This window comes from Salmo trutta, chromosome 19, assembly GCF_901001165.1.
Source record: "Salmo trutta chromosome 19, fSalTru1.1, whole genome shotgun sequence".
Classification (NCBI taxonomy): Eukaryota; Metazoa; Chordata; class Actinopteri; order Salmoniformes; family Salmonidae; genus Salmo; species Salmo trutta.
Window position 1 is genome coordinate 30,347,610 of NC_042975.1, and position 24,662 is coordinate 30,372,271.

At 39.3% G+C, this 24,662-nt stretch overlaps 2 protein-coding genes and 1 pseudogene across 5 annotated transcripts; 1 reads left to right on the top strand and 2 right to left on the bottom strand.

Annotated features, from left to right (window-relative positions):
- Nucleotides 1-295: 295 nt before the first annotated feature.
- Nucleotides 296-10,468, bottom strand: aspa (aspartoacylase). The gene is made up of 6 exons (XM_029700433.1): nt 9,990-10,468; nt 6,022-6,217; nt 5,266-5,359; nt 4,943-5,050; nt 2,244-2,353; nt 296-1,948 (listed from the first exon to the last, which is right to left on the bottom strand). Exons 1-6 carry the CDS (start codon nt 10,286-10,288, stop codon nt 1,757-1,759), a joined length of 999 nt encoding a protein of 332 aa, XP_029556293.1. The 5' UTR covers nt 10,289-10,468; the 3' UTR covers nt 296-1,756.
- A 111-nt stretch (nt 10,469-10,579) lies between these two features.
- LOC115154321 (uncharacterized) lies at nt 10,580-15,881 on the bottom strand. 4 transcript variants are annotated; one of them, XM_029700432.1, is made up of 6 exons: nt 15,555-15,881; nt 14,992-15,325; nt 14,665-14,795; nt 14,432-14,513; nt 11,988-14,310; nt 10,580-11,897 (listed from the first exon to the last, which is right to left on the bottom strand). In XM_029700432.1, the coding sequence occupies exons 1-6, from the start codon at nt 15,791-15,793 to the stop codon at nt 11,524-11,526; spliced, it is 3,483 nt and encodes a 1,160-aa protein (XP_029556292.1). In that variant the 5' UTR covers nt 15,794-15,881; the 3' UTR covers nt 10,580-11,523. The 4 variants fall into 4 exon arrangements, with proteins under 4 accessions (XP_029556292.1, XP_029556290.1, XP_029556291.1 ...); XM_029700430.1 differs by having other exon boundaries at nt 10,580-14,310; nt 14,992-15,322; XM_029700431.1 differs by having other exon boundaries at nt 10,580-14,310; nt 14,432-14,477.
- Nucleotides 15,882-15,920: 39 nt separating this feature from the next.
- LOC115154323 (ester hydrolase C11orf54 homolog) lies at nt 15,921-20,338 on the top strand (annotated as a pseudogene).
- The last annotated feature ends 4,324 nt before the right edge of the window (nt 20,339-24,662 follow it).

Genomic DNA, 24,662 nt, shown 5'->3' on the forward strand with positions numbered 1-24,662 from the left:
TGTCTTGGCCAGGTCACAGTTGTAAATGAGAACTTGTTCTCAACTTGCCTACCTGGTTAAATAAAGGTGAAATAAAAAAATAAAAAATAGAGCTGTGCTGCTCCCTTGTGTTCGTATAGCATAATGACATTGCAGAGATGGCACATTCTGAAAACAAATACTGTATATAGATACATACTGTATATCTATCTCTGTTTGTTTTTTATTCCAATAATCAGAAGATATAAGAGTGCATGTACAACTTTCTTCTTAATTTTTTCAAAAGTGTAAGATAAAAGCCACTATGATCAATTTACTGATGGTATAATGCAAATGACATATTTATTGATTATGTCACTTTTACAAAAAAGGCATGGCATATACCACAATTGAAATGTTCTGAGGGATTGGAACGAAATCTTTAAATCAGATCACTATTGCTATAACTACATAACATTTCAACAAACAACAAATGCGTAGGACATTATTGGAAAGGAAATTATTGCACAATATACATACAGTATATTTTGAACAGATTTCATATGTCCACTCATATGTTATTTTCGAAATTGACATCACACATTAAAACCCACTTACAGTACATCAAAATCACAATAATACCATCATCAACTATTTTCTACCTTCTGACACCAAACACATGTAAATTGACTTTTGAAACATCACACCTCGTCACATGAAAATAAATCACCTTTACATATCCAACTTCGTATCAAAATAGCATCTGTATTTATTCCACATCTGGGATACAAATGAAACTTTCCCTCACACATGTCATGCAATTATCATAGAAATCACTTATTTTAAGGCAATAGTAGGACAATAGTAGCAGCACCATAATAGTGACCATTGTAGAAAGGTTAGGTGGCATTGATTGTATACATATATAGGATCTTAATTTATTCCTGCAGCAACAGGAAATGTGAGTTATTAAGTGGATGATAACTAATGAACATTTTTGTAGGAGTTGATACATTTTTCGTTAGGGCAAATAAAGTCTGACATTTTTCAGTGGAAATTACAAACTTTATAAGCCTTTTAAAAACTCAAATACACTACAAGTTTGCATTTTCTGCTGTGCAGGAACATTCTCAGCAACAAAAGAGTCCTCAAATTAAGATCCGACATCTGTAGAGAGGTTAGGTAGCATTAAGAGGTTCTGTTATTGTATTTTAAGGCCAAGCTCACTAGCTTATTGATTGTAACAACTTGATTATAAGTATAATAGATACAAAATAAAGATTCTCAGGTTGTAGGTTATCCTTTTGATATAACATAAAATTGCCCAACTTCCTGAGCGGTTATATAGAATACAGTATTAAGAACAGTGCTTAAGTGTTGTGGTTCTTCTTGGGATTGCGGTACTTTGTATTTGTCATAGATATGTTTACTTTCACTTCACAAAACTTTAAGTTTGCTTAATAAAATCTATTTAAAAATAACAGAAAATGTATTCATCAGAATAATTCTTAGGATAGAAAAAGTTCACAGCTTCATTAAAAACCTAGCAGTGCCTCTAGTCACAGTGACTGTACTTTGCATAGTTAGTTGATCTTAGAACAACATATCAATAAGACATCTAAAAAAGTACAGAGAGTATAAAACATTACTCTCTAATTATCAATGTTCTTTTTAAGTTGTGTCATTGGGAAAACTATAAAGAATATTGTATATAGATATAATATAATAAAGATTAACTGTAAAGAATATAGAATATTGCTGGGGCTTACTGAAGTAAACTATACACTGTAACTTTGTCCTATGTTTTTTTGATAGCACCAGCTGCTAAGGTCTCTCGTCTGGTAGTTACGAACGCCTGCTGCTTCTCATAATAAGCAGCTTCGTTAATAAAAGTGGGATAGACGGTGCCAGCACCTTCGTAGCGGATGGTTGTCCCGTCAAACGTTTGGAACATAGGGTCACCAGGGTTCAACGGCTCCCAGTCACAGTCCTAAAGGAGGAATGAACAACAACAAGGAAATTCAAAGCTCAAGAGTTAGAGTTCTGCTTTTTTGAAGAAAAGTAACAAACTACTGCATCCCCACAGTTAAAGAAAACAGCCCGGGATTCTGACTGAGTCATTGGATACACCATCACAGGCCATTGAAATTCACTACTAAATAAATATTTGTTACCCAAGACATTAGGCCAAAAACAGACGTAACTGAAAGGAACAAAAAGTTAGAATAAGCAACTAACAATAGACATTTAAAAGTATCATAGCATTTAATAGCCCGGTTTTGTACCTGTAGATTGGGGTGCACCATGGCAATGATGTTGCCATTGGTGTCTCTGGGGTAGTCCATCTTCTCTGAAACTCTGAACACATCCACTGTACAGGGGGGAAACTCCAAGCCTACACAATACAAACAACACACCACATCGTCCTCACTTGTTACTGTGCATGCAAAATAAAGTAAAGGACAAAACAAATAGCACTGAAGTAGCTTCCTTGCACACAAATAAAATAATCCTCAACAGTTATGAGAAATATCAATAATAATGTAGCCTATGTACAGTATGTATTTGTGTTATTTTGTAAATAAGTTTGACCATGATTGTGTGCATGACTTTTTCTTCCCTCATTGATTAATCCCCAATCATGTACAAAATAGCCCGTAGTTCCAACTGTTGTTTTGGAGGACCTCACACACAGTTTAATTTCTCAGAGCAGAAAACACAACTCAGCACCAAGGCACACAGCATTCATCAGGCCCCCACTGTGGACCCTGGAGCCAGGCCCCTGGACACCAGATTACAAAACCCTGCTGGCTCCTAATCACATGGAAACTAACCAACTTTCAACAAGTATGCCATTCAGCAGCCTAGCGGGCCTAGTAAGGGGAACGAACATGCAAACTTCAAACTTCAATTCACTCTTGGGAACTACTGCTTGTTTACATAAAATGTGGAGGAAAGCTTGTTGCAGTGGTTGCAGTTTTGAGGTATCATGCAGCTTTTTCCCCCATTCATATTTCCATTAGTTGTCAAGCATACTTTCACATATTTTCACATATTTTACAGCTATATACAGATGTATGATCTTAATTTGATCACTGTTGTTGCAGGATATTTGCCCTAACTAAAAATGTATTAACCCCTACAAAAATGTCCATTAATTATAATCCACACAATAATTCACATTTCCTGTTGCTACAGAATAATTTTTTGCTTTGAAAAACTGGTCAAATTAAGATCCTACATCTGTACAAATTACATGATACCTCAAAGAGGCAAACACTGTCTGTCTGAAGGAACTGGAAGGGGATCTTATGAAATAGTTGAAGTGGAAGGATTACTTAAAAAAGGTTTGCATGTTAGGAGAACACGACTTGCTCACCCATGAGCAATGTCACAAAAACTGAGTCATTACAGTGATGCTGATAATGCCAGATAGGCTGAAGGGGGAGCAGAGAAGGCTTTTATACAAAACAAAAATAGATACAAAACGACTTAGCCTATTAGACATCTCTCTAAGAAAAATTTTTATGTTGTTGATGTTAGATGTGTATTTCTGTTTTATTATTAAAGTATTGGTAGAGTAGAGACCAATATGTTCTGCAAAAAGCTTTCTCTTACAACAATTGTTTTCTTAACAAAACAAGACGGTGGGTGTCACGGATTCCCCTGGTACTGCTGCTCATTCCATGTACCAGTTCCGGAGGTCTACGTCACCAGCCTCTAGGCGTCATTGAACTGTTTCATTACACACACCTGGTTCCCATTACCCCTGATTAGTAATTGTATATATGTGCCCTCTGTTTACCATTGTCTTGTGGGTTAATGTTCCCATGTCTGTTGGTCTTATGAGTACCTGTGCTTTGTTGTTTCGGCTTTCGAGCTGCGTGTATTGTGTACTCGTTATTACGGGTCTCATCTCATGTATTGATATTACGGGTCTCATCCCATGTATTGTTATTACGGGTCTCATCCCATGTATTGCTATTACGGGTCTCATCCCATGTATTGATATTACGGGTCTCATCCCATGTATTGCTATTACGGGTCTCATCCCATGTATTGATATTACGGGTCTCATCCCATGTATTGATATTACGGGTCTCATCCCATGTATTGATATTACGGGTCTCATCCCATGTATTGATATTACGGGTCTCATCCCATGTATTGATATTACGGGTCTCATCCCATGTATTGCTATTACGGGTCTCATCCCATGTATTGCTATTACGGGTCTCATCCCATGTATTGATATTACGGGTCTCATCCCATGTATTGCTATTACGGGTCTCATCCCATGTATTGATATTACGGGTCTCATCCCATGTATTGCTATTACGGGTCTCATCCCATGTATTGCTATTACGGGTCTCATCCCATGTATTGATATTACGGGTCTCATCCCATGTATTGCTATTACGGGTCTCATCCCATGTATTGATATTACGGGTCTCATCCCATGTATTGCTATTACGGGTCTCATCCCATGTATTGATATTACGGGTCTCATCCCATGTATTGCTATTACGGGTCTCATCCCATGTATTGATATTACGGGTCTCATCCCATGTATTGATATTACGGGTCTCATCCCATGTATTGCTATTACGGGTCTCATCCCATGTATTGCTATTACGGGTCTCATCCCATGTATTGATATTACGGGTCTCATCCCATGTATTTATTAGAGGTTTAACTTCGCTCTTTTGTTTGGGTTACATCCCTGTGTTTTTGTTTACTGGCTTCGTCCCCGTGCCTTTCATGGCATGTTGTATTTTTGGGTGGAGTATTAAAAACCCCTATTATGTATTCCTGCGCCTGTCTCCAATCCTTTATATAACGTGACAGTGGGACATTCAAACTACCGCTTAGCTATTTTGTTTTTAATACCTTATAACCATATTAATTTACCACCAGCTGATGCGTGCTGTACAAAATCTATGGAATGTTTATCTTTTATAAGCTTTCACAAAATGTTACACACCTTCGTTGAAGAGCTCAATGAAGTCCAGGGCATGTTTCAGTACCAACCTCATAGACTCAAAGATGTTGCTCCTCAAAACCCCCTGAGGTTGTGGGCCAACCTCTAGACCTGAAATAAACACATTCAAAACCTTTAAATATATCCTTTAAATATGTTGTCTTCTTTAGGGACAAATTCAATTTCAATCTATTTAAACTTTGCTTATTTTTGACTCATTTAATAATTACTATTACATTATAAAGTAAAAAAAGTGAAGAAATGCCCCCAACGTACTACAACATCTCAAATTTTTCCAAGGCTGTAAGGCTGGAATTTGCACTCACCGATGGGGTGCTTGGCCACAGAGCGTGAAGTTGAATACTTGAGTAGCGGGTGTTCAGTCAGCAGAACTGGACAACTGTCTGGAGCTATGGCTTTCTGCATGACATAATTAAAGATGTCTCAGCATGTGAACAAACACACAACCTCAACACAGAACACATTATTTCCATTACAATATGGCCGCTAATAACACACTAGTCAGAAATATAACAATAAAAGGCTAAGTATGATAAATTTTCACTTAAAATACCGTAGTCAAAACAGTGTTTAATAAGTGGTTTTAACCCTCCTCTTTATACATTAGCTAACTTCCTATAGGTTCCCTCTAGTTAACTCACATGTACCATTAAAGAGCACTAATAGGTAACCTTGTGATTAAATCAATGAAATCATTCATTATTCATACAACTAACCCATAATGGGTTAGTGAGTGAGAAAGGAAATCCAAAGTGCCCTAAGAGGAAACACAGAACGGCGGTTTCCCAGACCAGGGTTGGGCTCAATTCGAATTGACGGCTGTCAACTCAGGAAGTGATTTGAATTTAAACTTCAGACATTTTAAAACTTCTGAAATAAATAGCTTCTACTTTTCAGTTTATTAAGAAGTTATAGAAAATAAACGCAATTTTTTCAGTTACTGAATTGTAATTTTAGTTTATTTCCTGAACTGACTGTCTGAAATTCTAATTGAGCCCAAAAAGCATGTTTTTATTGAGAAAGCGGCACAGCGAGAGGGAGTAAACACTTTCTAAGTTCACCTTGATGTAATGCATCATCTGGAGGTTGAAGTGATCCTTGGAGCTCTCCAGTATGAGCGTACAACCCATGTTGGAGGTGGTGTTGTGGAGGTCGAAGATGACATCGTAGGCCTCAGGGCTTCCTTTAGGTCCAAATGTCTCATTGATCTGCTGGGCCCTCTGGACCTCGTAGGGCAGGTCATCTCCACTAGGGGCGCTGTGGATACACCACTGACAGGTTAACCACTTGTTGTATTGTCACACACACCGGATAGGTGCAGTGAAATGTGTTCTTTCACAGGGTCAGACATAGTAGTATGGCGACCCTGGAGAAAATGAGGGTTTAGTGCCTTGTTCAAGGGCACATCGACAGATTGTCACCTTGTCGACTCGGATATTAAAACCAGCGACCTTTCGGTTACTGGCCTAACGCGTTAACCACTAGGCTACCTGGTAATTACCAGGTAGTTCAGGAGCACTTTACTTTTAGTAGTTCTAACACCTGTGTAGCAACATTGTATTAACAATGTGAAATCCATTTGTGTAATAACTATACTGATAAACTATACTGAACAAAAATATAAATGCAACAACTTCAAAGATTTTACTGAGTTACAGTTCATATAAGGAAATCAGTCAATTGAAATAAATTCATTAGGCCCCTAGGATTTCACATGACTGGGTAGGAGTGCATCACTGGGGAGCCAGCCAATCAGAATGAGTTTTTCCCCAGAAAGGGGCTTTATTACAGACAGAAATTCTCCTCATCCACCTGACAGGTGTGGCATATCAAGAAGCTGATTAAACAGCACGATCATTACACAGGTGCACCTTGTGCTGGGGACAATAAAAGGCCCCCTCAGATGATGCCGCAGGTAAAGAAGCCGGATGTGGAGGTCCTGGGCTGACATGGTTACACGTGGTCTGTGGTTGTAAGGCCGGTTGGAGGCAACTTATGGAAGAGTCATGAACATTCAGTTCTCTGGCAACAGCTCTGGTGGTCATTCCTGCAGTCAGTATGCCAATTGCACGCTCCCTCAAAACTTGATCAATCTGTGGCATTGTGTTGTGTGACAAAACTGCACATTTTAAAGAGGCCTTTTATTGTCCCCCAGCACAAAGTGCACCTGTGTAATGATCATTTAATCAGCTTCTTAATATGCCACACCTGTCAGGTGGATGGATTATCTTGGCAAAGAAGAAATGCTCACTAACAGGGACGTAAACAAATTTGTGCACAAAATTTGAGATAAATAAGCTTTTTGTGTGTATGGAAAATGTCTGGGATTTTTTTATTTCAGCTCATGAAACATGGGACCAACAGTTTACATCTTGCGTTTATATTTTTGTTCAGTGTACAATACTGTTCACCTCCTGTCTAGTAAACAGTGGTCTTATATACACCACATACTAGGCCTACATACTAAACAGCCATTTATAAGCTACCGATTATCCCTAGTAAATATGTGATTCAGAACACAGCACATGCCTTACAATAACTGAGGCAGTTAATGATTGACAGTGGAGTCCGCTACAATAAACAAATGGTGATATAAGACTTACACTTTAACCCTAATGTAAGAAGACCAACAAAACTTTCACCAGACAGTGGTAAATTGTAGCCCACAAATATTGATAACGCCTACTCTGCTACAGGCTGGATGGGAAAGCATTTTTTTCAAACATAAGGGCATTATCATAATTTTCACAATTTCAGTGTTATTTCGACCTCATAGTGTGGAAATATATTTTTTATTTTACAGAAAAATGTTTTTTAACTGCACTATCCCTTTAAGAGTACAGAAGTATGATCAGGTTCATGCATATTCATGCTCATATTCAAATGGTACGTTTCTAAATTTTGGTAAACTAATGTAGCAGGGGTAAAAGAAACGCCTGAAACTAGATCCCCTACATACTGGTCTTGACAAGAAGAAAATTAAAATTGGGGGGAGGTTCTCTTCTGCATTGTTGAACCAATCCAGTAAATGTGGAGGAAGAGATAAGATGGAGTGTCGCCTTGTTAACGTCCAAAAGCAGAAGTAGTGTCACAGGCTCTCTTTCTATTTCCCCTGAAAACCGGAACATCCTGTTGTTGGGGAGTCGGCAAAAGCTAACATTTTGGAGAACAACAATATCACAAAGCATGTTATTTTTCTGACCCTCAAAAGCAGCATATTTATTTGGACCATATTCTCACAGCCTTGCAGTTCTGTTGCCTGGCTACCCAAACTCCTTGCTCCAGCCAAACACTACGCCACAGCCATGGACGTTAGTTTCTTCTCCGCAGTGAGTCTGGATCTGATTACCTCCTCAACCATGTCTAGAACGCAAACACATTCTAACTGTTCTGATTGGTCCCAGAAACCGATGTGTTGGGTCAGAGCCAGAACACATGTGGGTAAAGCGGCATTTGGAAAATGTATCATTGGCTTTGATACTCTTATTGGTTATCGATGATCCAATCGCTGATGATGTTGTTTTGTACAACACACCTCATTTTGTCATCACCACAAACACCTTTAATGATGACAGTCTCAGACTGAAGTATGTAGCGAACATAGAGCAGAGGAAGTCTCGTCTGGCAAGCATTTCTGAGCAATTATTACAACATTTCAACATCTGAACGTCTTATGAACCAATGACTAAGCTAATCTTCAGTGATTCTTATCATGCTGCAACCTATGCTCACAAAATTGATTCACAATACCATTGGATAGCTGAAATGTTTCCTTCCTCTCCTATGCCTTTTTTAACAATTCTAAAACAACAAATGCTCTAATGCTGAACCAGCATGTTCTCCAAGCTGCCCCAATAGCATAATGGCACCTGTGCTACCCATTTTTTGTCTCTTTCTCTCCCCCCGCCCAAATCCCTTTTGACTGTATATCTAGCAATGTCCGGATAGTTAGGACTATCATGTAGCACAATAGAGACAGGTAGGTCTGTCAAAATGCAGTTATTCTCCACCCTCAGTAGGCTGTAAAAGAAAAACTATGCCAGATAGATTATGAAAAATGTGTGGTTGATTGGTTAAAAGACAACTATAGGCCTACCAACCAGCTTACACCAAACACCAAAATTCCAGTATAAAACCACAAAAACATTACAGGAATGTATCTTGGAATCAGGAGTGCAGTCCATCGGCCTGATATAAATAGAAATGCTATAATTAGAATATGTCTTCAAGGAGGTAATCAGCTTAGCCTGCCTAAAAGATGTGTCAACAACATGGTAGGGTGACTAGAGAGGAGTCTGCTGAGTAGATGCAATACTCCAGTGAAAAATGAGTTTATAATCTATTTGACTACATCTACAGACACCGAAGAGAAGACTACATTTAGACTATATTTTGAAGGTTCAAAATGTGGATTCAAGCCTACCTATATCATGATAGCAAGGAGATGGGAGGTGCTTGCTTCCCCTGCATACACACTGAAGTTTTCAAACTAGGCCTATTTGGCCATTGGGGCATAATGTCAAGTTAGGAGCAAAATAAATCATTACACATGTAATTGAATGAATAGGCTACTGTTGAAGAGCCTGCTGTATTATGAAACATGAACTTCTGTCAGTCCAATCCTTCTGCTGTCATGCACTTGGACCAACTCCAAGCTCATTTGTAACTCAGCCACATTCTGCTCACGTTTTCTCCAGAGGCTGGCTGAAATCAGCTGTGAGTCTGTGTGAGCATGAATACAGTAACTTTGCTAGAATTGGAGCAGTCCAACTTTTTTTCTCTCAAAAAATGCACAAATTTCAGGATTTCCATAATAATCTGTTCACCAATTGCTTATAATAAGCCATAATAAACATACATCCTTAGCACCATGGGTCCACAATATGTATACAAATAAGAACATCTATAATATGGCAATTACAGAGTTGTCTCTAGACAATATAGACTTTAAGTGTATTTGGGGATGAGAACTAAATAACACTGGACAGACAGATAAACACGACTCAACGTCAAAGGTCCCGCTGTTTACCTGAGATTCTCGGTCGTGAACGCTCTGTTAAGATCTGTGTCCACATATCTAGTGCATTTCTCCACGGCTCTTGGGTTCGTTATGAAGGGTTTCGTCTCAACTCCCTTTCTTTGAATTTCTTTTCCATTCTGTATCCACAGATTTACAAGCGTTACGCCTGACATTTCATTTCCGTGCGTGCCTCCAAAAATAGCAACTCTTCTAGCCTCGTGAAAACGAGAGACATTGGTACTTGAAGTCATAGCGGTAGTGAAGGCTGGAATATTGAACAGTTGATACAAGCCCTCAGATGAAAGCATGAGCTTGAGAACTCGGAGAGCAGCCGCGGAAAGTTGCCAGGCTATAAAAACCACGGTTGACGTTTCTTAACCAATTGTGATATGAATGCTGTTCGGGTAGTACACTTACATAATACCGCCGCTGGACTACTGTGACCACTCACCACCGAACATAACTCCGTCGTGTTGTACATTACTTGAGAAGGTTGGGTTAAGATCCTCCCACAACAGCCTACACATACTAGGCTATCCATTATGGATTGGTTGTGATATGGTTTTACAATTTCATAAATATGATTTTCACAGTTAATCTTAAAGTTGCAACCACATTTTTAATTATTCTGTTGCAACCAGATTATCAATTCATATTACATATTTATATATGAACGTTATGTTTTATAGGCCTATATATCTGTCTAGACAATATTTGCCTGAACTGATCTAATTCTATGAATACAGTGCTGCTAATCAATAACACATTAGTCTTACAATAAAACATTGATAAACTGTACATTTACTGTGCATCCTTCAATAGACAGTCATACTTACAAATACATTTGTATGGAGCCAATATAAAAAGTATTACTATAGCTATAATGGTGTGGAGACAATGTTTAGACTAGGCCTTCATATGATGCACTGCACACAAAGGATATTGCATCAATGTCTCTTACTGAAGGGAAATACATTAGAAATTTAATCTATTTCAAAACTGAACAAGAAACAAATCTTATCAAATGTACACATTAACCACTTTCTCATACAGCACTGGCATACATTATATGGTGTAGGACTAATGAAACATCATGACAGTTGAATCCAAGTTATAAACATGTCACTTACACTGCAATAAAACCAGTTTGAGTCAAACCAGTGTGTTTCGTCTTAAGTTGTCCACTAGGTGACAGGGTAGGATAAAGATATTATTTACAAAACACCATTTAGTGGTAACTTAACACTGAAAACGTTCACTGTTTATCTGACTAGCCTATGCATGCACATTTATCATCTGAATATGTTAATTGATCATCTGAATACGCATACAAGTGTCTTTAAAGAGTGGAAGAACAACCATCATAGAGGTGGTGTACAATGAATGTACTCATTTAAAAATCTGTTCCTTTATAACCAAAGGCCACCCATCAAAAATCCTCTCCAAGCTATGGGTTGTTTTATTCAGATGGCATGCTTCATGTCATCACCACTGAGTCAATGTGTTCGGTTGCGAGGTAATCCTGATTTGCATCATACATACATCATCCTCTTGTCTTTCCATGCTTCTTTTTCTTCTTCTTCTTCTCTGCTGATGAAACCAGTTCATGGGAGATTGATACAGGATCAGGATTTATCTGTGGTAAAGGCAGACAGTCTGACGTCACCTCTGACATCTCCCCGGTCTGTCTTCCATCTGTGCGCTTCGGGGCAACTGATTCCTTGTTAGTTTTTCTATTTATTTTCTTCTTCTTTTTCTGTGACTCTGTTTCTGTGTATTGGGTCATAGAACTCTGGGTCGTTTCAATTAGTATTGCAGTGTTATCATTTATTTTCTTCTTCTTCTTCTTCGACTCTGTTTCTGTGTATTGGGTCATAGAACTCTGGGTCGTTTCAATTAGTATTGCAGTGTTATCATTTATTTTCTTCTTCTTCTTCTTCGACTCTGTTTCTGTGTATTGGGTCATAGAACTCTGGGTCGTTTCAATTAGTATTGCAGTGTTATCATTATCTTGATGTCCTACCGCTGGTACTTTGTAATCAGTGGATTTCCTCCTCTTTGTCTTTTTCCTCTTTCTCTCTGAGGATATAAAGGCACGTTCAGCTTCAAGTCTCACTTCAGTGGTATCTATCTTTTTTCTCTCTTCTGGTCTAGAATTTTTTACAGTTGCGCTCATCCTCTGAGATACTTTAGTTGCATAATTTTTCAGTCTTCCCTCAGGATCATGTTTAGTGAGGGAATTCTTATTTTTCTTAGTTTTTCTCTGAGAAACTGTATCATCTGGAGTCAAAGCAGAACTCTCACACCCCTCCAAAGATATGTCAATACTCTCTTTTTCCAGTGGAGCTGCTGTATCCTTGTGTATGACAGAACAAGTGTCTTTAGACCCATCTCGCTTTTTCTTCTTCATCTTTCTTGGGCTAGTGATCTCATCTGTTTCAGGTGGTATGCTGTCCTTTTGATGTCTCTCCTCTGTGCTCAAAGGATTTACTAAATCCCGATCTTTCTTCTCCTTTTTTCTTGGTGGCACAGTGTCAATGGATTCAGACACAGAACTCTTGAGGGTGATATGGCATTTTTTTATATTATCCTCTTGTTGTCGAACAACGGCGCCATCGTCAGTTGAAGATTTCCTCCTCTTCCTCCTCTTCTTCTTCTTCTCCTCCGTGACCATGTCTTCAGACCTCTGATGGGTCACAACATTCTCTTTGGGTCTGGCCTCAGAATCTTCATGAATGTCAGAATTCTGCTTCTTATCTCGTTTGCGTTTTTTCTTCTCCAGTGTATCGATTTCACCAGATTGAGATAAAGTACTTGTAGTCAGAGGAATTTCAGTATAATTTCCCACCATTTTATCGCTACAGGAATCCCCATCTTTCTTTGCCTTTTTCTTTTTCCTAAAATAAATTGTGCCATCACTCTGTGCCAAAGAATTGTCTATTGGTGCCATGGTTTTATGCTTCTTTCTCTGGGCTACCAATTTAGTAAGTTGGACTATAGAGCACTCAATTGTTTTCTGTCTTATATCAGTAGCATTTACCTGTAGGTTTGTGACAGTATCTTCAGGGAGGGTTGAAATGTTTGTTCCCTTTTGGGGTCCTATTACCTCATCTAACTGTGATTCCAAACTCAAATTCGGAAAATGTCCTTTTTCTGGTCCTTCCTCCAGGATGGCATGTGCTGTGGAATTCTTATACTTTTTCTTAATTTTCTTCAGTTCTATGTCTTCAGTCTGAACTATAGCACCACCTCCAGCATGGGATGATAGCTTGGGGTTCTCTTCCTGTCTTAGGCCTATATCTGTATCAGCATGGCATGGTGAATCCCTCCTCCTCTCCTTTTTTCTCTTCTTTTTCTGTGGCATAATCATTTCACCAGAGGCAGACACAGAATGCTCTGCCTTGTTATCCTGGGTTATCTCAGTAGCCTCTCCTCCCTGTATGGTGCTTGTACTCACACAGGTCACTAGTTCCTGATAATCTGGAGCCTCTTGGCATGGAGGCTGCCCAACTCGGTCCTCTATACTTTCATCATCTCCTCCCTCTCTTTTCCTGTTCTTCCTCTTCTTTTCATAGTCTCCCTCAGCATCAACATTTGTACAGTCATTTGTGAGCTCTGGATCTGTTGAAGGGGGGTTGTGACCTTTAATTCCAGGATCAGCCTCTGTTTCCCTTATCTGGTTCTGATGGTTACGATCAGGGCTCCGCTCAGTCACACTGGGGGTCATGGCTCTGCCCACTTGGGTCCTCTCCAAACAGCTTCCTTCACTTTCCTGCACTTCATTAATAGGTGAACTCGTTATGTCCACTGCCTGGTCTATTCTACTCCCCTCTACTTCCTCACTGACAAATCCGATATTCAGCATTGTCTTCCATTCTGTCAATGAAATGTCCATGTTGTCGTTTTCTTCCTGTCCATCTGCATTGTCAGCTAAATGTATACTAGGTTCTTCTGTTTCATTGCGGACCGAACTCCTACCAGATGAACATCTAACGCAACTGACTGACTCTGGGTTAGTCTCTTCTTCTGCCATGTTACATTTCTCAGGTACGATTCGCCGTGACCCAGCAAAATTCCGCTTTGATGGTGTGTCTTTAATCATTTTGGAAACCAAGGAAAGAGTTTGTTTGACATGAGGGAGGTGTTGTGTTTTCTTTGTGCTCCGTTTCTTTGTCTTGGCAGTGGAGTCTTTGCTAACAGATGTGGAGTCTTTGGTGAGGTATTTGCTTACAGATGAAAACTTTCTGCATTGCTTTTCTGCTTCATATGACGGATGACGCCAAGTTCCCCTATTTTTCTTTTTCAGGAATGGCATTAAAAGTGTATTTTCCTGTAAGAAAGAAATGTTTTGATAAATGTACTGCCAGACTTGAAATAGCAAATCATTGACTCATATGATGCAATGAGAAAAAGAACCTAGATAAAATGTAACATTATTTGATCATACTCACCACCACTCTGATGTCATCATCACTACCTTCAGATTCCTCCTCCTGTCTGCAGGTCCATAGACAAAACCCCAGCATTATACACCTCAGAAATATACAATCATTATAAAGAAGCTCAAAGGAAGAAATGTGCTCTGCCCACTGTTTCATAGCTCAAATCTACCTTAAGAGCACTGATCATCTCCAGCAATTACAACCTTTTCTTATTTCAAAATTTAGAGCTGTAGAAAACTTACTCTGACAGTGGAGACAGTTCACCTTCCTCATCCAGATATCTGTTTGGTAAAGCTGAGGCTAACGTCGCTTTTCCTTTTGAGAACTTCTTCAGTGTTTTGACGCATCTAAAAAAGCCTCCAATTGCCTTACTCTATTGGAAACAAAAAGGGATTTAATGTCAGTGAGACTGAGAAGACATTTGGGAGCATATGACACATTAGTACCCACAAATACATTCGGCCTATATATGATCCAAATGACAAGTATCAGAAGCTGGACTTTGTTTTATTTTATGACAGATCTTTTTTTACAGTATGAATTTGACTCAAGAAGTGCTGCCTACTTACCGAGAAGGTCACACTGTTTAATAGTGGTAGGTGTGTGTTTCTGTAAGCCCTCTCTCGACTAGATAGGGGTTTACTTCTGTAAATGCTCCCCAGGAAGGGAAAGGAGTACTTTTTCAGGCCATGCTTCTCTGCTTTCCTCTTGTGATGTTTCATTGCATGTGAGACCTGCTGCTTCTTTTGGGGAGTGGCAGGTCCATCTTCCGCCCCACTCTCCTCCTCTGATTCTATGGTACATGTGAACTCTGACCTCTCCTTTGAGTGACATCTTCTCACAGACCTCACCACCTCAGACACTGGCACTTGAGTTATGAACAGGCTGTCCCCTGAATCCCTACTGATATAACGTTATGTGTGAGAAAAGGCAAAGACAAGCATTGCAATGTTCACACTTTTGGTTGTGTTAATTGTAATGTTAATTCAAATACATTTTTCTTTACATTGTTGTAATAAGCTAGCCATAGTAATCTATTCTGAATGCTTCACATTTATGTAGAAGCATTGCTGAGGGCACAGCACTGACTTTTAACCAATTTATCTGGGTTCATGTTTCCATGTATGCTTACCTGTCTGCTGAAGAGTCAGTGCCATGGTCTGTGACGGGATGGGATAACACATATTCCTGCCCACTGAGAGCAGCCTCGAAATAATGTGAGATTGTTTTGACGATATCAGGATCGGGGGTCTCCAGAATGATCTGGGATGAATTATCTTCTGCTGCTTCATAAACGCCTTCTGAGTTCAACAGAGTGCGTGTATTATTAATTTCAACTCGTCGAGCTTGCAGGTCACTGACAGAAGCCATGAGGTACAAAAAAATGTATACCTTGTATCTATTCTACCTGTACACAGCACACGTGGTCATGTTTGGACAAATTCACACGGTCAACCAGGAAGTGAGACGAGCAGACGTCGTTACGTAACGTCGGAGAATATCTGTGGGCCAACCAAGGTTTTTCTACGAGTTCTTCATTGACTCGCGCTACACGGCTCGTGTACACTAGCACGCGGTGCCGCGCGGTGAAACACCACTTCCCATTCATTATAGAGGCTTGTGAAAGCGGTGAGAAGCAGAGTGGGCGGGGGTCCATTGGGCGGCGCGAACATGGCGTGGAAGGCGGTGAAAAAGACCAGCATTTCCCATCGTTTTATGCAGATCACCAACGCGACCGCTGGGCGATGACCAATCTGTGATCTTCATTCGCTCGAGGCTTGTGATTCCTACAGGGTACAGAATGGCAGACGTCAGCAAGACTGAACAGTTGCTGTTACATGTCCCGAAATTGAAGGAATTGTGTGACGGTAAAACATATTTAGGAAATTGCGAGTTAGTGTATGCATGGATTTGCTGAACAATATTTGCTAAACGATATTGAACTGTCTGTCTGATTCAAATCGTCCTTTCCTCTTCTTGCCACTACAGTGTTGCAGCGAGGGCTGAAGAACAATTTTGCTGACAGACCTCATTTAAGTTTCCCATCAAGGGTAACAGGTTGCAACTTCTTGCACAAATGTATCCTTTTGCATTTCAGTAACACATTATTTTAAGGTACACGTATTTTATAAGTATGTGTATAAGTTGCTTATAAGGCCATTATTATGTCATATAATTAATAACTTCTTCAGATAGGTGTCCCTTCCACTGGACGGTTGAGCATCAGCATGAGGTCGTAAGTAACAATAACATTTCCCAGGACATAGACATATCTGACATAGTAGCTATTACGGTGAAAGAATACCATGCTATTGTTTGAGGAGAGTGCACAACTTTGAACATGAAAAGGTATTAATAAACAAATTAGGCACATTTGGGAAGTCGTGATACAAAAGTTTGAACAGAAATGCAATGGTTCATTGGATCAGTCTAAAACGTTGCACATACACTGATGCCATCTAGTGGCCAAACTCTAAATTGCACCTGGGCTGGAAAAATACATTATGGCCTTTCTCTTCTATTTTTCAAAGATGATGGTACAAAAAATAAACCTTTTTTTCCTTTGTATTATCTTTTACCAGATCTATTGTGTTATATTCTAATACATTCCTTTCACATTTCCATAAACGTCAAAGTGTACAAATCTGTCATCAAGGCAAAGGTTGGCTACTTTGAAGAATCTCAAATATAAAATATATTTTAATTTGTTTAACACACTGATTCCATATGTGTTATTTCATTGTTTTGATGTCTTCACTATTATTCTACAATGTAGAAAATAGTAAAAAATAAAGAAAAACCCTTGAATGAGTAGGTGTGTCCAAACTTTTGACTGGTACTGTATATGGAAGTTCTGCTGTTTATGCAAGTAAAAATATGGTCAGACTTTAGAATAAGGAATACATATTGAGGTAATATGCCCTTATTAGTCCCACATTGAGATAGCTTACTAAGAGTCTGTTTCTTGTGTAACTTGCTCTTAATTAACTATTAATATGCTTTTATTATAACTAACAGTGAGGTTATTAAGGATTGTCCAGTTATACATGACTTATAACGTTTGAATAAGAAAACACTTAAGGCCTAATATATATATGACTAATAAGACATAATAAAGGCCTTATAAGCTACATATATACACACTTATAAACTACAAATTAGTGGCCAATATTATGCAGTGATACTTTGTTACCATCTCCACCGCAAAATTTATTTTACCTATCAACAGGGTTGTGTGGAAAATCACGCATTACAGATGTGGGGGGAGTGCCAAATTTGGTCCCCCTGGTAAAAATGGACAAGGTACAGTGATTGAAAGCCATAACGATAAACTGATATGAGATTAATGCTATTACAATTGGTCCAATATAAATTCTTATTTCTCCCTCCAAGGAGTACAACATGAACACTGTATGAAAGGAAATGGAGCTACCTGGAGCATTCATTCTTGGTGCAGGAGCTGTATCCTCCAGAAATGTTGGAATGAATGCAGAGGTTCGTTAGTTGCCAAAATTATTTTCCCATTGTCTTGATATATTCATGCAGTATTTTGTCAGACTTATTATGATTACGTGAATAGAAAGACTTCCTGAAGTTGTCCATTTCAATTGCAAACTTTGGGAGGATAGGATACATTATGGTACCAATTCATTGGACGCTTAAATTAGACACAACTTAGTTGAAGACAGTTTGTTTTATTATTAGTCAATAAGTTGAGTCTTATCTCATTTTAATTATCATCACACTAGATGATGCCTCTGGTGCTCACTGAAGCTGAGTGAAGGCCTGCAGTGAATAGCAGCTGGTTGTCCTCCATCAATCCAGCTGATGGCCAGTGCCTACTGGAGAAAAACAGTGATACATTTTCAGACTGTGACTTCAGACTGCTGGCAAACCTATATGCATGTGAGGGAAAGCCTGGAATGGTAAACGATGGAGGGTGTGGATGGTAAGAGAATGTGATGAATACAGTGTAGATTATTTTGATACTTAGAATTATAACTATTATAATTATAATGTTCATATCAATTTAAAAACCAAGTGAGATTTTATGCCTCACTATAATTTAAATTGTGCTTAATCATTGTGTATGAATCATTATTTATGTTCATGACTTAAAATGTCATGACTTAAAATGTTTGTTGTTAAACCATATCAATGGACACCAACAATCAGAAGGTATGTAGCCCTTATTACTGAGGCCTCAAAGGCTGCTTAGACAGGGAGCCCAATTCTGATATTTTTTCCCACTAATTGGTCTTTTGACCAATCCCATCGGATCTTTTTACATGATCTCTTTTTTAGAGGTGATCTGATTGGTCAAAACACCAATTAGTGAAAAAAATATCAGAATTGGGCTGCCTGTTTAAATTACCAAATCCCATTTCTTGTCTTTCTGGTGCCTTCCTGTGCATAGCCAAGGGAGTTCTCAGCCTGCCCACTCAACTCCAACGACGATGTGAACAATTGGCCGAAACACTTTGAGGTCAGCGCACCTCTCATCTGCCAGACCATGAGAATAGACTTAATCTATTGTTCCTAACTGGACTTTTGTTTGCTATCTGCACTTCTTACTAATTGGCTTTTTTTTTGTCTATCCAGGGATTGGACCTACGTGTGGAGCACACTCACTGCTTCAGCCACAACGGAGAGGGTGGCCTTCCCTGTGGCTCAGTTGGTAGAGCATGGTGTTTGCAACGCCAGCATCGTGTGTGCAACGCCAGGGTTGTGGGTTCAATTCCCACGGGGGGCCAGTACAAAAACAAATGCATGAAATGTATGCATTCACTACTGTAAGTCGCTCTGGATAAGAACATCTGCTAAAATGACTAAAATGTACTACATAGACACCACTTCTGACACCGTGGAATACCTGGGATGCTTCATGCCTGCTGAGTTCGTCTACCGCATCGACCGACCCAAGGACACCCACGATGTTGAGCGAGACTGAAACATATGACACTTCAAATCAATGTTAGAAAGTCTTACCTTTTGATCTTGATTATCTTACTGAATCAATAGTTGATGATCGTCTACAATATATCTTACATTATGCTTGATCAAAAGGCCTTTGCTTTGATGGTTTTACAACAAAGACCAAATTGTTTTAGTAAAGACAATACTATGGACCTTAAACTAAAAGTTTTGAACAATAACTCAGAAACATTTCAAGAATCGTTTGATTTTTGAAATTATTTTGATTCAAATAATTCTAACATTTCATTATGTTGTACTTTTGGGAATTAACTACCCGTCCATAATTTCTACGATAAAACAGCATCTGTGCTTTTCTTGTATTATTTTCTCAAATCAAATCGAAGTTTATTGGACGCGTACACAGTTTAGCAGATGTTATAGTGGGTGAAGCGAAATGCTTGTCTTACTCTTAACAGTGCATACAAATATGAAACATTTTTGATAATTTATGTTACTGTCCCCACTACAACAACAAATACTTAAATAAATACTTAAATAAATGTAATTTTGTCCTTAAAACATTTAATAGAAATACTGTGGAATTACATTACTTCCTATGGAGGACTGTGCCAAATGGGGAGTGCCAATATGGCCGACCGGTGGCTTCAATGCCTCCCAATTGCCATACATAGCATCCGCAATCAGGGTTTGTAGACATCATTGGTTTCAACCCTCGGCCTTCGTCAGGGGTTTAGTAAAACCATTTTACAGATGGAAAAAAGAATGAGGCTTTAATACATTTGAAAATGGCCTCCTATGGGCTCAGGGTCCAATCACAATCTATTGGTTAGTCTATGCCAAAAATAAATGGTCAGATTTCTGCAACTGATTTGTTTTGTTTCGGTAAAAAGCTGAGGGATACGGCTGGGGAAACGCAACCATTCTGGATGCAAGCCAGGACTGACCATCCAAGATACCAAAATTATACACTGAAAAAAATATAAACACAACATTTAAAGTGTTGTCACATGTTTCATGAGCTGAGGAGCATTTCTGTCACGTCCTGACCAGTATAAGGGGTTATTTGTTATTGTAGTTTGGTCAGGGCGTGGCAGGGGTGTGTTTGTTTTGTGTTGTCGGGATTTTTGGGGTATTGTTCTATGTTGTGAATTTCTTTGTTGGCCTGGTATGGCTCTCAATCAGGGACAGCTGTACCTCGTTGTTGCTGATTGGGAGCCATACTTAGGTAGCCTTTTTTCCACCTATCTTTTGTGGGAAGTTGTTTTTGCACTGCTGTATTTTAGCCTGCAAAACTGTTTAGCTGTCATTCGTTTTTTCGTTTTCTTGTTTTTGTGTAGTGTTTGAAATAAAAGTAAAATATGAGCATTCAGATACTCGCTGCATTTTGGTCCAATCACTACGACGGCCGTGACAATTTCTGTCAGTAATAAAGCACTTTTGTGGGGAAAAACTAATTTGCTGGACCTGGCTGCCAAGTGGGTGGGCCTATGCCCTCCAAGGCTGCAACCCTGCCCAGTCTTGCGAAATTCATAGATTAGGGCCTAATTTATTTAAATGTAATGATTTCCTTATATGATCTGTAACTCAGTAAATTCTATGAAATTGCTGCATGTGGCATTTATATTTCTGTTCAGTGCATTCGGAAAGTATTTTTCCATATTTTATTACATTACAGCCTTATTCTGAAATGGATTAAATAGTTTTCCCCACCCTCGTCAATCTACACACAATACCCCATAATGACAAATCCAAAACAGTTGTTTTTTTTAACTCGCAAATTAATAAAAATAAAAAACTGAAATATTACATTTACGTAAGTATTCAGACCCTTTGTTGAGGCACCTTTAGCAGCGATTACAGCCTCGAGTCTTCTTGGGTATGAAACTACAAGCTTGGCACATTCTTCTCTGCAGATTCTCTCAAACTCTGTCAGGTTGGATTGGGAGCGTCGCTGCACAGCTATTTTCAGGTCTCTCCAGAGATGTTCAAGGAAGAGTCTTGGGGGTTCCAGTCTTGGGTTTTTTTCTCTGGCAGGCACTTCTTCTTCTATGGTATATTGGCGATCACACAATTTAATGTGCACCCGCCATCTACTATGCGGGATGGAAAGAGGATTCCCCAAAACCTAAACTGCCAAAATATTGCCAAAAAATAAATAAATCAAACAACTTCTATTAAAAAAATTCATTAAACAGATCTGATCCCTACACCGGCTCAAGGGGAGCCTGAGAGGGCAGGTCTTCCGGCGCCAGTACCCCTTGCAAGTGTTTCAATGTAAAATCCTTGAGTCCCAAAAACGTTTCTGCTGCAGCCACAATAATCTAGTCTAGTTTCTTCTACTTTTTTTTTTAGACTTGTGCTGTACAGTTTATAACTGTGGCAATGAACGCAACAAAATCCACCTTTTTAACACACAGGGTATCTTTTGTCTGGCAGCAAACATTTACTACAGGCTGTGGTGCATCCACTACCATATCTTCACTAGCATCACTGTTTTCTCAATTATTTTAATCACCTCCGCATAGGAGATTCGATTGACTGCCCTAACCTTTGCCACCTCAATTTCCTTCACCCTTACAGGGCACTCCAGGAACTCAGGATCATGATCCCCACCACAATTGCAACACCGTCGTCTTTCTACACACCTTTCTTCAGTATACTCTGTTCGTCTGCACTCACTTGAAACATGGCCAAATCCTTTACAATTCTTAAACTGCAGTGTTTTGGGGACAAAAGCTCTTACGGCGTATCTTACATAACCAAGCTTCACATGCATAGGTATTTGCTCTTTATCAAAAAAGAACAGGACCGACAGACTTTCTTCTTTCTCTCCATTCACCCAGCGTGTCAGACACCGGGCACCAACCAAATCAGGAATTATCTTCAGGTATTCAACCGGAACATCCGTCGTCACCCCTGAGATGACTCCTTTGACAGGTGCTCTACCCTGAAGTTCAAAACATAACATTTCTGTTGTCCGGATTCTTTTAAGGCCCAATGCAATCTTCCTCTGCTCTTCAGAAATACAATCAATCAGAATAAGACCACTCCTGGTCACTTTGATAGACTCCACTTTTCCAAGCGCATACTTCACAATTTTTGACACCTTAAACGGGTTTCCCACATACGCATCCTTACTCAACAAATGCATCCCAACAAGAAGCGATTCATTATCATTTACACACGTATCCTTCACTCCAATTGTAGACAATTTCCTTTTTGTTTCAGTTTTTGATATTACTGTTGTCCATTCAGAACATTCGTCTTCACCAAATTTACTCAACTCGCTGCTTAATTCAAACTCAGCATCCACTTCCGCCATCTTCTTCGGCTTTCTTCCCAACGCATCTGACATGCACTGTCAACTGTGGGACCTTATATAGACAGATGTGTGCCTTTCCAAATCATGTCCAATCAATTAAATTTACCACAGGTGGACTCCAATCAATTCGTAAAAACATCTCAAGGATGATCAATGGAAACAGGATGCACCTGAGCTCAATTTCGAGTCTCATAGCAAAGGGTCTGAATACTTACGTAAATAAAGTATTTCTGTTTTTAATTTGTAATAAATTTGCAAAAATTCTAAAAGCCTGTTTTCACTTTGTTATTATCAGGTACTGTGTGTAGATTGATCAGGAACATGTTTTATTTAATCAATTTTAGAATAAGGCTGTAATGCAACACAATGTGGAAAAAGTCAAGAGGTCTAAATACTTTCTGAATGCACTGTAGTTTTAACCATGTTTCAGTTTGTTTACAAATATTGCAGTAAAACAAGGTGTAGTGGGCTGTAGTGGAGCGGGTCGAGAGCTTGAAGTTCCTCTGTGTCCACATCCCTAAGGAATTACCATGGTCCACACACACCAACACAGTCGTGAAGAAGGCACGACAATACCTCTTCCCCCTCAAGAGGCTGAAAAGATTTGGCATGGGCCCTCAGATCCTTAAAAAGTTCTACAGCTGTACCATTGAGAGCATCTAGACCAGCTGCATCCCCGCTTGGTATGGCAACTGCTTGGCATCCGACTGCAAGGCGCTATAGAGGGTAGTGCTTACAGCCCAGTACATCACTGGGGCCGAGCTCACTGCCATCCAGGACCTCTATACCAGGTGGTGTCAGAGGAAGGCCCTAAAAAGCCTTCTCTCTGCTACCGCACGGAAAGCGGTACCGATGCAGCAAGTCTGGAACCAGAAGGAACCTGAAAAACTTCTACCACCAAGCCATAAGACTGCTAAATAGTTAGTGAAATAGTTAACCAATAGCTAGCCGGACTATCTGCATTGACCCTGTTTGCACTAACTCTTGACTCATCACATATGCTGCTGCTACTGTTTATTATCTATACTGTTGCCTAGTCACTTTACCCTTACATATATGTACATCATCTACCTCAATTACCTTGTACCCATGCACATTGACTCTGTACTGGTACCCCGGGTATATAGCCAAGTTATTGCCACTCATTGTGTATTTATTCCTTGTGTTATTGTTTATATTATTTATATTTTTTTCTCTCCGCCTTGTTGGGAAGGGCCTGTAAGTATCATTTCACTGTTAGTCTACACCTGTTGCTTACAAAACATGTGACAAATAAAACGTGATTTGATCTTCTTTTTTTTGGTTCTGATGGGGTACTACAGTTGAACTAAGCTCATGAGGCATTTATAGGTTATATTCTTCAAGAATCAATGGGTAGCCTACATATTATAATTCCAAAAATGTATGTAGCAACTGCTGATTGCCCCTTTAACCAAGCACAATATTTTGTATTCCCATTGCGATTGAATTAGACTTTTAGAAATTTGAAAATGGCCTCTTATGGGCTATAAGAGGCCATTTTCAAATGTTTAAAAGTCTACTTTTGTTTTTCTTTCTGTAAGACCCTGAAGTGCCGAATTGCGTCGGTTTTACTATTATTATCAACATCCACTGTTATCCAAGAGTTGCTGAATATCCTCTTCACTTGAGTTCGCTCCTCATGCACATTGGAGAGCTAGGTAGCGCAGTGTTCCTTTCTATTCCCTTTCGCAGAGGGGTGTAATCATTACTCCAAACAGTTGCAACCCGCCCTGTTGCTGAACCTGTCCAATTGAAACACTAGTTCCCGTTAACTGTTAGGAGTAACGAGTACACCCATGGGGCGTAAAACGTTTCTTAAACGGAAGCCAAACGAACGAAACTGGGCGGGACATACCTGAATTTGTCCAATAGAAACTCTCGTTTTGGGATCAATGACTAGGGTTTGGACTAATGATTACACCCCTAGTATAGCGTTCTACAGTAAAATAGCCCCCTTGT

Bases quoted from the DNA above. Each gene is read 5' to 3' on its own strand.
- aspa (XM_029700433.1), bottom strand. From the start codon at position 10,288: ATGCTTTCATCTGAGGGCTTGTATCAACTGTTCAATATTCCAGCCTTC. The intron at 5,051-5,265 runs GTGAGTGCAAAT...TGTTTATTTCAG, and splicing joins TGTGGCCAAGCACCCCATCG to GTCTAGAGGTTGGCCCACAA. The intron at 1,949-2,243 runs GTACAAAACCGG...TTCCTCCTTTAG, and splicing joins TGGTGCACCCCAATCTACAG to GACTGTGACTGGGAGCCGTT.
- LOC115154321 (XM_029700428.1), bottom strand. From the start codon at position 15,793: ATGGCTTCTGTCAGTGACCTGCAAGCTCGACGAGTTGAAATTAATAAT. The intron at 14,514-14,664 runs GTAAGTTTTCTA...TATATTTCTGAG, and splicing joins GAACTGTCTCCACTGTCAGA to GTGTATAATGCTGGGGTTTT. The intron at 14,311-14,431 runs GTGAGTATGATC...TCTTTCTTACAG, and splicing joins ATGATGACATCAGAGTGGTG to GAAAATACACTTTTAATGCC.